Source organism: Exophiala xenobiotica (assembly GCF_000835505.1).
Source record: "Exophiala xenobiotica strain CBS 118157 unplaced genomic scaffold supercont1.4, whole genome shotgun sequence".
NCBI lineage: Eukaryota > Fungi > Ascomycota > Eurotiomycetes > Chaetothyriales > Herpotrichiellaceae > Exophiala > Exophiala xenobiotica.
In genome coordinates, this window is record NW_013562491.1 from 2,372,590 (window position 1) to 2,386,419 (window position 13,830).

Here is a 13,830-nt window from a genome sequence, read left to right on the forward strand (position 1 = left end):
ATGATTGGGATCTGGATGATTGGGATCTGGATGATTGGGATCTGGATGATTGGGATCTGGATGATTGGGATCTGGATGATTGGGATCTGGATGTTTTGGATCTATGTGATTGGCGTCTGGATGAGTGGGATCTGGATGAGTAGGATCTGGATGGTTGGGATCTGGATGGTTGGGATCTGGATGATTGGGGTCTGGATGATTGGGGTCTGGATGATTGGGGTCTGGATGATTGGGGTCTGGATGAGTAGGATCTGGGTGACTAGGCTCTGGCTTTGGTGGCTCTGGTTTTGTCTCTGGAGGTGGGTTCGGCTTTGTCTCTGGTGGTGGATCGGGTTTTGGGCTCCTTGGGACTGCGCTCGTCTCAATGCCTAGGTCATCAGCTCCGTTATCGCCTGGAGTCCGCCTGCCAGCTCTACCAGCTCTACCAGCTTTACCGAAGCTGGAGAGGAGACCCATTGCTAAGCTGGTGCTGAACAGATATGTTAGTAGTATTTGTTTGGAAAGCCTGAGGTTTCGGCTCGCTGTGTTAAGGGGGTACGCGTGGGAGTTGCCACTGATTTGGCCAGAGTGAGTACTGCAATACTTATAAAGTAGAAGTGCATTTTCGCTGACAGAACCATTTGACCTTTATGTCCCTTGCTAAACCTTGCAGACTTGACCTATCCTCCTCGATGCTAAGAATAACCTGTTCGGGAAGTCCTGCTGGTGTTCATCGTCTTGAGCAATATCTAACCTCTAGTCATTTCCACTTTTCCATTTATGCCTTACGGGCGCTTCCGCTACACTAGCAATGGGTCGGTATATGGTGGTCGCTCTGTGATAAGGTCTTGCTTGTCCCGATATAGTAGAGGGCCTGAATGGCGGCTACACACTGTATACAAGGTTTAGCGCCGGCGAATCGCATCCATATTATTGTTATATCTTCCATGAGGTAAGACGGACTGTTTTTCTTTGGCAAGACGAATGGTGCATTTGCATTTGGTAGGGCCTAAGTTACTCGTAGGCTTCTCCAATATTCATAATAGAATAGGTTCAACACAGCCCTCATTGTGTAACGACTTGCGAGAACTTCGAGGCCAACACGGCTGGCCCGTCAGAAATGCTAGCCTGACCCACATATAATTCAACACGTCCAACAAGCAATGACTGTAATTAGTCACAGACTCACTATGCCCAACCAGTATATTTCCCCTGTAGAAGCCCCATTGCTCCGCTTAATGGGGCCCGTTCCCATACAATTATCAGAACGTGCGAATATTGATGGCTGCCCGTGACAGAGGGCCGTAGCTCATACTGGCGTAATAAAGATTTCTGGAAGCTAATGATAGTGTCGGCGTAATGAATATAGTGGTAAAGAGGCAAAACAGATTCGGTTCCTCGGCAGCAGCGACAACATCCATGCCATGGGATCTCCACGGAAAAGTAGCATCTAGAATTCAAATCGAGAGGTCAACTCTGCTTGTAATAGAACCGCCAGGCTGTGTCTTCATATTCTATCAAATTAGAGGAAATCAACGCAACGATCATTTTGTATCTCGACCGAGTCATAAATCTCTTTATAATGCCCAACCCAAGCTACACATCCTCTGTAGGAAACGATTCGGACTCTTATACAGAACGTACAGTCTTGACAAAACAACATGCTTCCAGTCGAGATTCCATAAGTGCGGTAAGGAGATTAAGTGTCCCCTGTACAGCATCTCTCGCTCATGTTCCTAGTAGTCGTCGTGGCCGTGGCCGTGCCCATGGCCATGCCCATAGCCATGTTCATCACCTTCATCTCCATATTCTCCTATACGTTGGTCAGTCAGACAGAGTCCGTATTGATTCATGGATCTAGTAGTACTCACCTTGGTCATCCTCGCATCCTTCATCCCAATCTTCCTCTTCGCCACAATGCTCACCAGACTCATGATCACCACCGTGACCGTGTGGATCATGGTGACCTCCATGGCCGTGCATGTCGTGCTGGCCTCCATGGCCATGGGGATCGTGCTGTCCGCCGTGACCGTGGGGATCATGAGCATCATGATCGTCGCCTTCTCCGCCTCCGTGAGGATCGTGGTGACCTCCATGGCCGTGGTGGTCACCTTGGCCATGTGGGTCGTGATGGCCTCCGTGTCCGTGAGGATCATGGTGATCAGCGTGCTCTCCGTGTTGGCCATGAGGATCGAAGGCGTCTGCCATTTCCTCGAACCCATCGTGCACCTGCTGCATACCATGATCAAACTCGTGTGAGTCCATGACGGAGGTACTGTCGTAGAATCAAGCTGAACTTCACAGTAATAAATTTCTGGCTTAGTGTGATTCAGGTACAAGAATTTGAGAGTAATGAAGTGTGACGCGGACGAGATGGTCAAACAACGGAACAAGGCGTCTTTTATAAGCTCAACGCCCATACATAATCGGGGTAACAGTGGTAGGATGGTTCATGAATTTCCACTTTCAGCCATCTTCTCGTGCTGCATTACTGTATTGGCATTGGCCGCGTCTGGTCTTACACTATTCCTGGCTGTAGTAGCAACCTGCAAATGGCCTAGTCTGCGACCTTTCAAACACGGACTGCTTATTTAACTCTTGGCCCTAGGCTATACTTCACGGCAGAAGCCTGACTTGCGAGCTCTCCTATCGTCTTGCCGGCCTGATATACTAGACCTATTTCGTACGTCGCTGTCACTGTAGCCCTGGAACAGCAGCCCCTTCCTACCCAAGTTATGCTTTGTCGGTTTCTATACTCCGGTCAGGCCCGCTACAGCTGGTATAGCAAGCATTTTTAGGCACAAATCAACGTCAAGGATTTCATTGCGTGGAACGGTACGACTCCAACCTTCCCATCAGTTGCAGAAGATCTATGTTCCAGGTATAGTAAGGTGTTTCCCGGCTACCGAAAATAGTCTGATTCGAGCAGTGAAAACGCTCATGCAATAGTGCATCGGTGACGTTCGTGTTCTCATCCTGAATCGAAACCGTCTCTGAGTTCCAGTTGCCGGCAGCATTGCTGAACTATAATTGTAGAATAACGTCGTCAATACATGAGGCTTTGGTCAGTCAGAGACGACGCCGCCGTCGACTCAATAGTAGTGAGCGCAGAGCACGGGAGAGCTCGGCAGGGTGCTGACCATCAAACGAATATTGCTCATTGACAGATGCTCAAAAAATGTCGCTGTCTACATTATGATAAGTGTAGAATGCCGCAAACGCTGGGTCGAGACTCCAACGAGCGAGTAAGCGATTTGGAAAAGGTCTACAGGCTGTAGATCGTCGACACAAGAGATGGTAACATAGCCAACCATTCTGCGACACTGTGTTGGCTCTCCAATAAGGACGAAAGAAGAAATAAAGAGTAGCATAAGGAGTACCTTTGGTAGTCGCCCTGATTTTGGTGCAGGTGGTCAGGGCTCCGGAAAAAGGATGTGCCTATAATTGGAGTTACGGGCCGCGTACTTAGCTCCCGCGCTTCCGAGGCTTGGTTTTTGGGGATAAAAATGACGTCACTATTCATCATAGACTGCGCTGCTTCACACCCTTTACTCTTTATTGATGTTTTCCAGCCATCGGGCATTCTCATCGGAGTCTGCGCTGGCAACCTCAGAACCCTCATGATCAAATGTCTAGGAGCTAGCATGTTGTCGCACGACATGTCCACGGCCAGGCAATCATGAAGGTGCGAGCCCAGCAGCCAGATTGCCGAGGAACCAGCAAAATTCAGGAGCTATAGATCACCACCCTTCAATCCTCACCTAGGCAGGCCTGTCGCAAAAGCTGCTGGCACGATATAGCCTTCTTTCCGGACCTCCGTGAAGACTGGGGTGCTCTAAGAGCACGGGCCGAACACAAGATTGAAGATTGTGCAGACGAGAATTCCACCTTTGGCGATGGGCATTAGACACTGCTCGGGCAACTCGAAAAGTAGCAGAGGAGCAGCCGGTGTCCATGGCTTCAGTATACATACCTCCTTATCTATATTTTTCCATGCAGATTTGCGATGTTGACCTTCTCTCTCTTCATCGCGCGGGTGACTCGGAAACGATGAGGCGCACGTCAGCTATGGCTCCTTTGCTATCATTGCTTGGAATTTGTATGATATCCGCGCATGAGTAGTGCAAGGTCGTGGACAAATCGAGCCATTCGGAGGCTGCCGTCAGCCTTCCTTTTGACGGAGTAGGCTCACCTTCGAAATCATCGAACGAGCAAAGACACGACACTACCAGCCAACTTGGGCACAAAGTCCGCGAATCCTCTGGCAGCAGAAAGCCAAAGAATCTCATGTTTCCCGCTGAAGGTGCAAAAAGCAGGGATGAACAGTTCGATCCCTCCAAAACCAGCATTTTGGGCAGCCCTGATCTTGTCCTTGAGTATGTGTGTTGGGTGCTAGCCCATTGGCCCAGTAGATATTGCCAGCTTGTGAAGCTTTGGGCTGAAATGGAGGATCGCCGTCTTCTGAACGCTCGATGCCCTTGCTGGGCGCGGGGGTTTTCTTTCGACTGAGATCGCCCTTGGTGAGGGGCCGGTAGGCTGATAGGGCCCAGAGGACAGACAAACCAGACCGACGATCTGAGTTGATCTTTTGCGAACCAAGGCGTAGCAACGAGAAGTTGGGGGTACGGGCCTAAGGTAAACGACACAAGCGAGGCATCCTGGGGGAGAGCCTAAAATAGGTCTTGGCAAGTATGGATTAGGACCCTAGGCCTCCAAGGCAGCCGGTCAGTCGTTATCGTTGGCCATCGAACTCATCTGTGCTCATCGAACCTAGCATGGTTGATTCACACCTCATTAAGCTGATGCATTTACTGGTATAACTGAACCATGACTATCCTAGTCAGGTAAGCTGCCTCATGAATTGAAAGCAGGCTAGGACCTATTTTTATACGGGGCTCATATTAGGATCCCAACGCTCCAGAGAGGTGCACTTTGGAACTGAAGTTGCAGTCCTGGCATGCCGACTTCAGGCATCTAACGAGGTATCTGCAAGTTGAAGGCACATCACAGATTTATGCAGTTTGTAATACTTTCTGCATCCTTCTGGATATCGATTGATGACAATCCTTACACTCCAAAAACAAGCCGTACTCAACAATCAGAGTGGGCATACCCATACGATCCTTCCAACGCGTCAGCAGGGACACTCAGCGAGGGATTCGGTAGAATCATGTACACACAATTTAGCACGTTCGATTGAAGACACGGCAAGTCATGCCAGATGAGCCGTGGAGGGATGAAATCCAAGAATACGCCGTCCTCCTTCAAGCAGTTTCTAGTGGAGACCGATCAAAAGTCGTCAAACTCCTCGGAGACTATCTCTTGCGAACCCAGGACGGGAGCTCCGAAGTTGACCCATCACTTGATGAGCAGCAACAAGAAGAACAACAGGGTCTATATGAGGATGATGAGGGGAACTATGATGAAGACTACTATGAGGATGAGGACGGACAGTACCATGGCCAGTACGGGGATTATGGAGAGAATGAAGGATATGGAGATTACCATAATGATGGACAACACGATATTTATCCCGACGACCACGAAAACAACGACACAACCTATCCAGTTGCAAAACAACGGAAAAGAGTACGATTCGCTGATGAAGAAGGGACATATGCTTTGGAGAATACTGAGCCCAGCCGCCCCGAAGATGGCTACGAATACGACAGAAATGGTGACGACTACCACGGGGCGGATTTCGATCCCAACAGCTATGATGGCCCTTATGATAGCGACTTGTACATGTCTGGCGCGTTGGCGTATGGCGATCACCAGAGCGATGGATTCAATCATGCCTATGACCAGAATTATGCTCAGCAAAACGGTGACGGCTATCTGGGTCAAGATCCCGGATACGATGATCAGTCTTATGGCGGCTATGATCAAGAGACATATCCTGGCCAATACGAGCCGGACTATCACAGGCAATATGATGCTACCAGTTCTCTGGGCTCAGCGGGCTATGATACAAACGACGCCAATTATGCATATAACGACAATGTAGGTGAGTTCCATGACCACTTTCCGCGCACTGAGCAGAGTGTTGACTATGGGCAATAGGAACCCAACTTGGAGGGAATTGGCGATGAGGGTGACGAAACAGCTCTTATTGGCGATGATGATGAAGCTGTTCGAGACAGCTCTGCCTTTGATGAGCTGGGGATCGAAGATCAATGGGACGAACATCTGGATACAGCAGATACGAATGAGATTGATCAGATAGGCCCCGGAATGGAAGAGCAGGAAGAACAAGTAGGGCAGCTTAATCCCGACCTTCAAGATTTTGGAGATGAGAAAGGCTTCAACAATCAAGATGAGGACTATGAAGAACAAGAAGCTCAAGCAGGCTCGGCCCATATGCACAATGGAACTAGTGTCTCGATGACAGGCCCTACATCTGAAGAGGTCTTTGACCAAACATACGAAGGCCACCTTGGATGGAAAGACACCACGGATGAAGCAGACCATGACCCAAGGATTGCCACAGGACAAGTCGGCGCAGGCAATAACCAGGATCGCCTAGGTTACCCACCAGACTCTCCTTCAGAGTATTCGGTGGGCTCGAACGGAGGATCTTGCAACACTGAAGATGATGATAATTCATACGCAAGGGACCCCGCAAGTGTACTGAAAGATACAAACGTCCCAAGCAGCGAAGCATATGCTGGCTTGTTGGACGAGCTCCCTCAGGATTCCGGAGACTCCGAGCCAAAGTGGAATCTTGATGAGTTGATTCCAGACACCAATCGTCTTCAGGATCAAAGCAGGTTTCCAGAAGATCTGGACGAAGATTGTGAAACAGAAGCATATCCAGAGGCCGGTGATGGATACATGACCCGCAACCCCTTAAGACACATTTACGAAGCCGAAAGAGCCGATGCGAACCCTGTTCGGCCTTACTACGACGATGCTCCTCTTCCTTTCAATAGGCCGCAAGTCATCTGGGGTGAGCCTTTGGATGATGGACTCGATGCAACGCCGCTGTACTACGACGAGGACCTGCAAGACGAAGATTACGAATCCACCACAGATAGCATTGACCCTCACTATAACGTGTTCCAGCTTGGCTCGAGATTCTACACTCACTTCAACGATTCAACAGACGATCCAAAGATACGAAGGCATATGTCTAGACGCGTCAACCCCAAGAGAACTCCCCTATATCCTCGCTCCTTCATCGACAAGATTCGGGAACGATTATCTTAGCACATTCAGTATATCTTCTTACTGCACATTTGTGGTACCACAATGATAATAATAAATGTCTTCTTTCGGGGCTGCAGTCTTGCAAATCCACAAACTCAAGAGTCCCTTGTCGTTCGCGAATATGCCTGCTGCAGAATCCTAATTGCGCCTATATGCAAGAACAGCAGTTTCAATTAGCAGGGTATCGTCATGCGGGTCTCTGGGAGACCCGAAGCCTCTGCATGGCTTAATAAAAGCTGGATAAGTGAGCGCTTGCCTCGTTCCCATTTTGGATACAGTGCACAAATTAAGTTCGGTCTTGTCAGAGTTAGAAGGCCTGAACAAGCCGACTGGCTACCTCCAGGGGCCTTATAACGACACACTTCGTGTATGATCATTCACAGCCATATCGAGCCCTAGCTCGAGACGGGGGGTATTGATTGGCACAAGGTCAGTCGCAGGACCCGGAAATATGACATGACCATAGCCTGAGTACGAATAGTATCATATCTGCAGGCTATGCTCAAACTTGACTGCAGGCCCAACCGAATTTGGGTAGTAAGCACCGCATAAATCCGGCCGAAGAGACATTTTCATTGGGGCTTAGATCAAAGGATCAGAAGAGCATGTTTCCTTCTCCTTAACTTCATCCCTTGATATCACCTTAAAATCATACAACCCTACCAGCAAGCAACAGTTGCCAGTTGAGGGCAACCAAGAAGCCGAACTTCCCCCCCCCCTCCCCCAATCTAGTCCTACAACTTGATATTCCTAACCCTGTCCCATTCAACCCGCCTCGATGGAAGAATACGGGGACTACTACGACGGCTACGGTGACTACGAGGACTGGGAAGGCGGCTATGATGATAGTTACGGCTATGAGGATGAATATGATTACGGGAATGGTGAGGACTATTGGAATGAGGATGATTATTGGGACGACGACGACTACTGGTATGATGGAGAAGAGGGCGGAGACGGTATGGGGTATGATGAAAGTGAATATGCGCACGCTGGTGGCCATGGTGACGAATATATGCATCACGATCAAAGTCACCACCAAGGAGGAGGAGGAGGCTATGGACAGCATACTTATAACAACTATGCCTATTCACACGGGATGGACCATGGGCATGACGGATCAGGACATTACTACGACCAGCAGGATCCATATGGCCAAAACATCTACGGTCATCAAGCCATGCATCAACAGCAGCAGGGCAGCTATTGGTAAGGTGGGATTGTGCTTCACATCTTAAGCTATTCGGGAGCTGACTGTTCACCAGGGCTTTTGGGCATGTATCAAGTCGAAGCCCCTTGACGCCTCAATCTGACGTCTCGGCCATTACGCCTTCATCATCGGACATGTACGATCATTCTCAAGCTCTTCCATCTCCAGACGTTGCACCGAGGTTGTTGCCGGCCCTGCCTGACTCTCAATCGATGCCACAAACTTCAGCGATATATTCATCATCGCAGGTCTCAGGTCATTCTCAGCGAGCCCGATCATTCAGGTCTTCGAACTCGCCGGTCGCCGCCACGCCACAGCCGTACCCTTCCGAGCCAGTCTCTCGCGCGGTCGGCATCAACCGGGCGCAGAATATAGCAGTGCGCATGCCTGAACTGCCGTCCAATAGTCCCCCACGACGGCCAGCCCGCTCTCCTACAAATGCTTTTCACAGAATGTTCTGGGACGGACCAGACCAGCCGAAACCACCCAACAGACACCTTCTTGTACCAAGCAGGTCTCCATCACAGCGTACTCCAAGATCTGCGTCCAGTCTTTCGGAGGGCGGAAGCCCCCGGAGGAGGCTACGTATACCGCGCTCAGTGGATGGAAACTCTCCAACGCTCAGTGGCAGTCCTAGACCCAAGGCAGCCTTTGGCTTTCTGGCTCCTTTGACACCCTGAGCAAATTCATATGTATGGTTAGCCAATAGTCTACAATATCTCGATGAGCACGTTCTACACCAACTTCCTTTCAGAGTACTCAGCAACCTTCTGGAGCTGAGCGCATAAAGATACCAGATCAAATGATGTCTGTACAGTCGTACCCCGTTCCTAAAGGGGCTAGCAAATACTTACTTGACTGGATCAATTCGATCGTTAGGCTGGAAATGCGTGCACCTTAGCAGACTTTGCAGAATACTAATTTTGGAGTTTGGCACCTCCCAAATGCTTGATGGTATCTAGTCGGTTTAAGGCGCTCCTTGGCTGCGTGCCTGAGCATTACCACTCGCTTATGGATATTCAGGCAGTCCCAGTCACTGACCTACCTGATTGGGGCCTTTCACCCACTGAAATATACTGATCGGAGCAAGTCAACCGTCGCACCGTGCACTGCCTTCTGCACACTTCGCCTCGTCGCCTTCGAAGTGGGTATGTTGACCCCATCTATCCTTCATGGCAATCTACATATTTCATTTTGGGGATACGCTTTTACACCTGCATTAGCATGTCTCTCATGGCGTTTTGAACCTATTGCTTTCTCAGAGCATAACCTCAACACTCTTTTTTACAACACGCTCATTATCTCGAAAGTATGAGAGCCTCCCCTTTCATAACACTGCTTTCGGCACTTTCTGCCGCAGGCTTGATGTTTGTTTGTCTCTTCGCCGGTTACAGCCCTACAACGCTGTCGAGTGTCGATATGTTCAGTGTGGGTTGTCCGACAAGTCTGTCACAAATCTAGTCATCTCTGACAAGAAGCAGATGAATGTTTCGCGGATTGCAAACACAACATTCAACAATAGCACCGGCAATGGCTGCAGCTGTGTGGAGTTTGTGAATGGCACACTGACCATCAATGGGTCGGCCGTGACCGATGGCCATACGACAGTCGAAGTCTACGATATTGGGATCAGCGAATATTATGCCGTCTACACCATGAACTACTGCGAAGGGAATTATCTACCTCATTATTACGACAAAGGCGCGAAGGCCGTTCTCACTAGCTGCAAAACACCCTCTGTATCACGTCGCTTCGACCTGGTCTCCATTATCGAAGATGCCCTTGAAAATGTCGGGGCGTCGCTGAATCAAACCTTGTCGCTCGACGACTTGGATTGGCCAGACGGCATCACCAACGCATTCGGCTACGTCTCGTCGGCCAGTACAGCAATGATTGCCTTTTTCCTCATCGGTATTCTGTTCCTCCTTCTGGCAACGTTAGCGGGGACCATTGCGCTCTTTCGACCGAGCAAGAATATCACAGTGATCTTGTTGATGACCTCTGTTGTAAGTGCCATGGTGGAGCCCGCCATAACTATCAAGGTACTAACAAGAAGCAGATAGCGTGTATGACTCTTGCGATTACTGCAGGTCTTGCAACTGGTATAATTACTACGGTCGTCAACGGGATCAATTCAAACGGCGACGATATCGGAGTGTCTGCATCGCAAGGCAACACATTCATGGCCCTGATATGGAGTGCGGTAGCACTCCTCTTTGTGTCAACCTTGACCACCACAGCGCAACTGTGCACCGGGGGCCGTCGTGAGCCTGGCCGTCGACGCAGGAGGAGAGAATATGACGGTTACGGCTACCACATGCCAATGAGTATGGGCTATGGTGGACATATGCCTCACCACATGTCTCACCCAATGTCTTCTCGTTCCATGTCGCACCATATGTCACAGCCCTATCACCACCCCAGCTCTCGCTACGATCCATGGGATCTTTACGGCTCAAGAAGATCTTTAGTACCGTCTCACATGGACGACCCCTATGGAGAGGACGATTTCAGGTGAATTGTTTTAGGGAATTTACAGAAGCATGGCGTTTTTGGACTGGATTGTTGTAAAAAGGCTGCGCAAAACTAGATGGAGGGATTGTACATAATACTAGTAATCTACGCTAATACTGGAGTTCCAGACTCATTTGTTCGCCTACAAGTACTAGTATTCTTGATAGCTTGATCATGATCGCAAACCTTGATGTCCTTTCCAGCAATCAACAACAAGTAGCTTACAGTGAGGGAGGTGGCAAACGCCTTGGACTAGACGCTGCACTTAACACGTAGCCACCAGCTCGCATTGCAAGTGTCACCATAACCTTTCACTGCCGATGGTAACGACCTAAATCCATCTACGGTACGGGCCTAGACATGCAAGGCTGACCACGCCAGGGGCTGAAAAGCACGCTTATATACGTAGGGCCCTCCTAGGCCTATCACGATGGGGCCTGACGAGACCAATCATCAACCTTGGTTATGCTTGTCGCTAGCTGAATATAGCAAGATAGCCCCCATTCGACGGCCTTTCTTGGCAACTGGCTTGACTGGTGGGAGCCTTGCACTTTAGAAGGCCTTAGAAGCCGGCCTGTAAAGTCTTATTGGATCAATACTGTGGGAATGTCAAGCACGAGTGCTTGTGACAAGCTTATTTTTACCACCAAAATCTGTGGGGTGGCCTGCTCGTTGACGACCTTCCTGTTCTGCCACAACGAACCTCCGCTTTGTAAACGGTGCACCACACCTGTGTCCCTCGTTTGAGTCCAGCCACGAGATGGGTGTAACGTCGACCCCTCGCAGCACGGTTCTACCTAGACCTTGACCCCTAGTATCGTTCACCGAGTCCTGACCAACATCACTGTATGCGAGCCCGTACCCGCATGGCTGCCCAGTCTAGCTTCTGCAAGGACAATGAAACGATGTGCAGATGCTCCTTGCTTCGTGGAGGATCGCAATGCAACGCTATTTCCGGACCCCGAAATTCTTGCGACTTACTTGCCCCTAACGTTACTGCTTGCAAGGGATAGGATCTTTAAGGTATATTGGAAAATTGCTTTCTTTTTGTGCGCAACTGTATGACGCTAGACACCAAAACACCTGGGCCGGAACACCTAACATTACCATGACTGTGCATCCGATCTTTGCCCAACAGGCTAGTATTACATTCCTCTGCCACGGCCGGCCATGCCTCCACGGGCTCCCATCGCACCTCCACGTGCGCCCATTGCACCCCCTCTTGCGCCCATGGCTCCTCCTCTCGCACCGGCCATGCCACCTCGGCCTCTCATGCCCATAGCCCCTCCGCGTGCACCAGCTCCAGCTTGCCCGCCTTGAGGTCCTTGAGGCTGCAGTCCTGTTGGGTTCATGGCCATGGGCTCGGCACTTTTCAGGAGAGATGCTTTCTCGATAGTGTCGCCGACTGCGGCGTACTGGTGGCTGCCAGTTGTTCCTGCCGTGTCATCCGGCTCGACCGTGATCCTGACACTGCTGATCTGAATATGCGTCTGGACGATTCCAACAAAGAAGCCGATAGTGGCTATCACTGCCAGCCAATGCAACGCGAGTGCGTTGGAACCTCGACCGATCGTGAAGACATCAGGCTCTCCTTCTTGATTGTGGCCGGTTGCGTACTTCAAAGCGGCAAACATCTGTGAATTGGCGACTGCCACAGCCAACGAGAACACAATGGACAGACCGATACAGACGATCATGACCAGTCGCATGATATCAAGCTGCCTGTTTCTTCGAGACTGTCTGTAGGACGATGCTGGGCCAACCCAAGGTCTGTTCATGATACCGTAGAGAGCAAGCAAGATGCAGCCGATAGCAAGAAAAGCTCCCGGAATTGCCGGAAGAACAACGAAAACATTTCTTTGCAGTTGTGAAGCCACCTCGTACAATACCGGGTTCAGCTTTGCGTTCGGTGGCAGAGTTTCGTAGCTGTTGGCGTCGTTGGTCCCCGTTGACAAATATCGGAGGCTTGAATCTTCGTCCTTGCCCACTGTAACGGCACAGTGCTCCGACTGGCCGGAGAGCGAAACACACATTGCTGTGTATCCCACGCGCAACCTCGTCGAATAGGTGCCGTTCATGGCGCTGAACTCTACCAGATAATACCTTGACGTTCCGCTCGATGCCCCTTGTGCACCAGGTACACAGTCAAGAATCACGAGACCTGAATCAACATTAACGAGCAGCCAAGATATCGGTGTCCAAAGCACCCACATTGGAAGAGCAAGGCTAGCGCCGCAAGGAAATGGACAAATACTCTGAGCCAAATGCTGTCTGTGATGAAGTCAGAATCGTTCTAGGACGGATGCCTCTTAAGCCTATACCGGCTATGTTCTTTTTCCAGTACTGTGATACAGCTCCTCCCATCGCCGATACGCCTGCTCCCATACCTCCTCCTGCTCCTCCCTGTTGATTCATTGTGTAATGAGTGTATATTCGAGTGCGTTCAAATTTTTAAAGAGGGTGCGAGAATGGCGAAGGAAATGCGAACTGACAGAGTCAAGAGAGCGTGTATGATGTGGAATAAGACTGTGCTTGGAAGTTTTCGAAGAATTCTAAGAGCGACACGGCCTACTGAGGATTCAAATATTTAGTATTCTTTCGTCAAAAGGGCCTACCACTTGGGGCGGAGCAGTCCAATTTTGGTGCTCGGTCATGGGCAAATCCGTATATAGCATCTTCATGGAGAACAGCATGAGCCTCAGATGCCTGTATGCTTTCCGGCCGTGGCCTCGACGCAGTTGCAATGTCATTGGCTTCTAATTCAAGTCCTATCGCGTCTTGGCGTGCATGCTTCCAGGTTGGTATCTCTCTTTGCATCTCGATCCCTGGCCACTTAAGGCTTCCCCTAGTTGGACCCCAGCCTCCAAGTATGAGGCCCATACTCTGACCATACGAAGGTAGACTGTTAGTCGCGACCC

The 13,830-nt window shown here is 50.1% G+C and overlaps 6 protein-coding genes across 6 annotated transcripts in view; 3 read left to right on the plus strand and 3 right to left on the minus strand.

Moving 5' to 3' along the window:
* Positions 1-456, minus strand: part of PV05_07098 (uncharacterized protein) — a gene marked incomplete at both ends in the record, with an annotated part of 1,671 nt that extends 1,215 nt beyond the window's left edge. Inside the window, one exon of the mRNA XM_013459891.1 lies at positions 261-456. Coding sequence (XP_013315345.1) covers positions 261-456 — 196 coding nt within the window. The remainder of the gene's footprint in view (positions 1-260) is intronic.
* A 1,021-nt stretch (positions 457-1,477) lies between these two features.
* Positions 1,478-2,333, minus strand: PV05_07099 (uncharacterized protein). The gene is made up of 2 exons (XM_013459892.1): positions 1,851-2,333; positions 1,478-1,792 (listed from the first exon to the last, which is right to left on the minus strand). Exons 1-2 carry the CDS (start codon positions 2,220-2,222, stop codon positions 1,679-1,681), a joined length of 486 nt encoding a protein of 161 aa, XP_013315346.1. The 5' UTR covers positions 2,223-2,333; the 3' UTR covers positions 1,478-1,678.
* A 2,860-nt stretch (positions 2,334-5,193) lies between these two features.
* Positions 5,194-7,188, plus strand: PV05_07100 (uncharacterized protein; the record flags this gene model as incomplete). Its single annotated transcript, XM_013459893.1, has 2 exons — positions 5,194-5,982; positions 6,043-7,188. The coding sequence occupies 2 exons, from the start codon at positions 5,194-5,196 to the stop codon at positions 7,186-7,188; spliced, it is 1,935 nt and encodes a 644-aa protein (XP_013315347.1).
* Positions 7,189-7,966: 778 nt separating this feature from the next.
* On the plus strand, positions 7,967-9,078 carry PV05_07101 (uncharacterized protein; the record flags this gene model as incomplete). Its single annotated transcript, XM_013459894.1, has 2 exons — positions 7,967-8,397; positions 8,454-9,078. The coding sequence occupies 2 exons, from the start codon at positions 7,967-7,969 to the stop codon at positions 9,076-9,078; spliced, it is 1,056 nt and encodes a 351-aa protein (XP_013315348.1).
* Positions 9,079-9,709: 631 nt separating this feature from the next.
* PV05_07102 (uncharacterized protein) lies at positions 9,710-10,916 on the plus strand (the record flags this gene model as incomplete). Its single annotated transcript, XM_013459895.1, has 3 exons — positions 9,710-9,826; positions 9,880-10,404; positions 10,458-10,916. 3 exons carry the CDS (start codon positions 9,710-9,712, stop codon positions 10,914-10,916), a joined length of 1,101 nt encoding a protein of 366 aa, XP_013315349.1.
* A 1,141-nt stretch (positions 10,917-12,057) lies between these two features.
* Positions 12,058-13,327, minus strand: PV05_07103 (uncharacterized protein; the record flags this gene model as incomplete). Its single annotated transcript, XM_013459896.1, has 3 exons — positions 12,058-13,073; positions 13,124-13,183; positions 13,234-13,327. The coding sequence occupies 3 exons, from the start codon at positions 13,325-13,327 to the stop codon at positions 12,058-12,060; spliced, it is 1,170 nt and encodes a 389-aa protein (XP_013315350.1).
* Between the last annotated feature and the right edge of the window lie 503 nt (positions 13,328-13,830).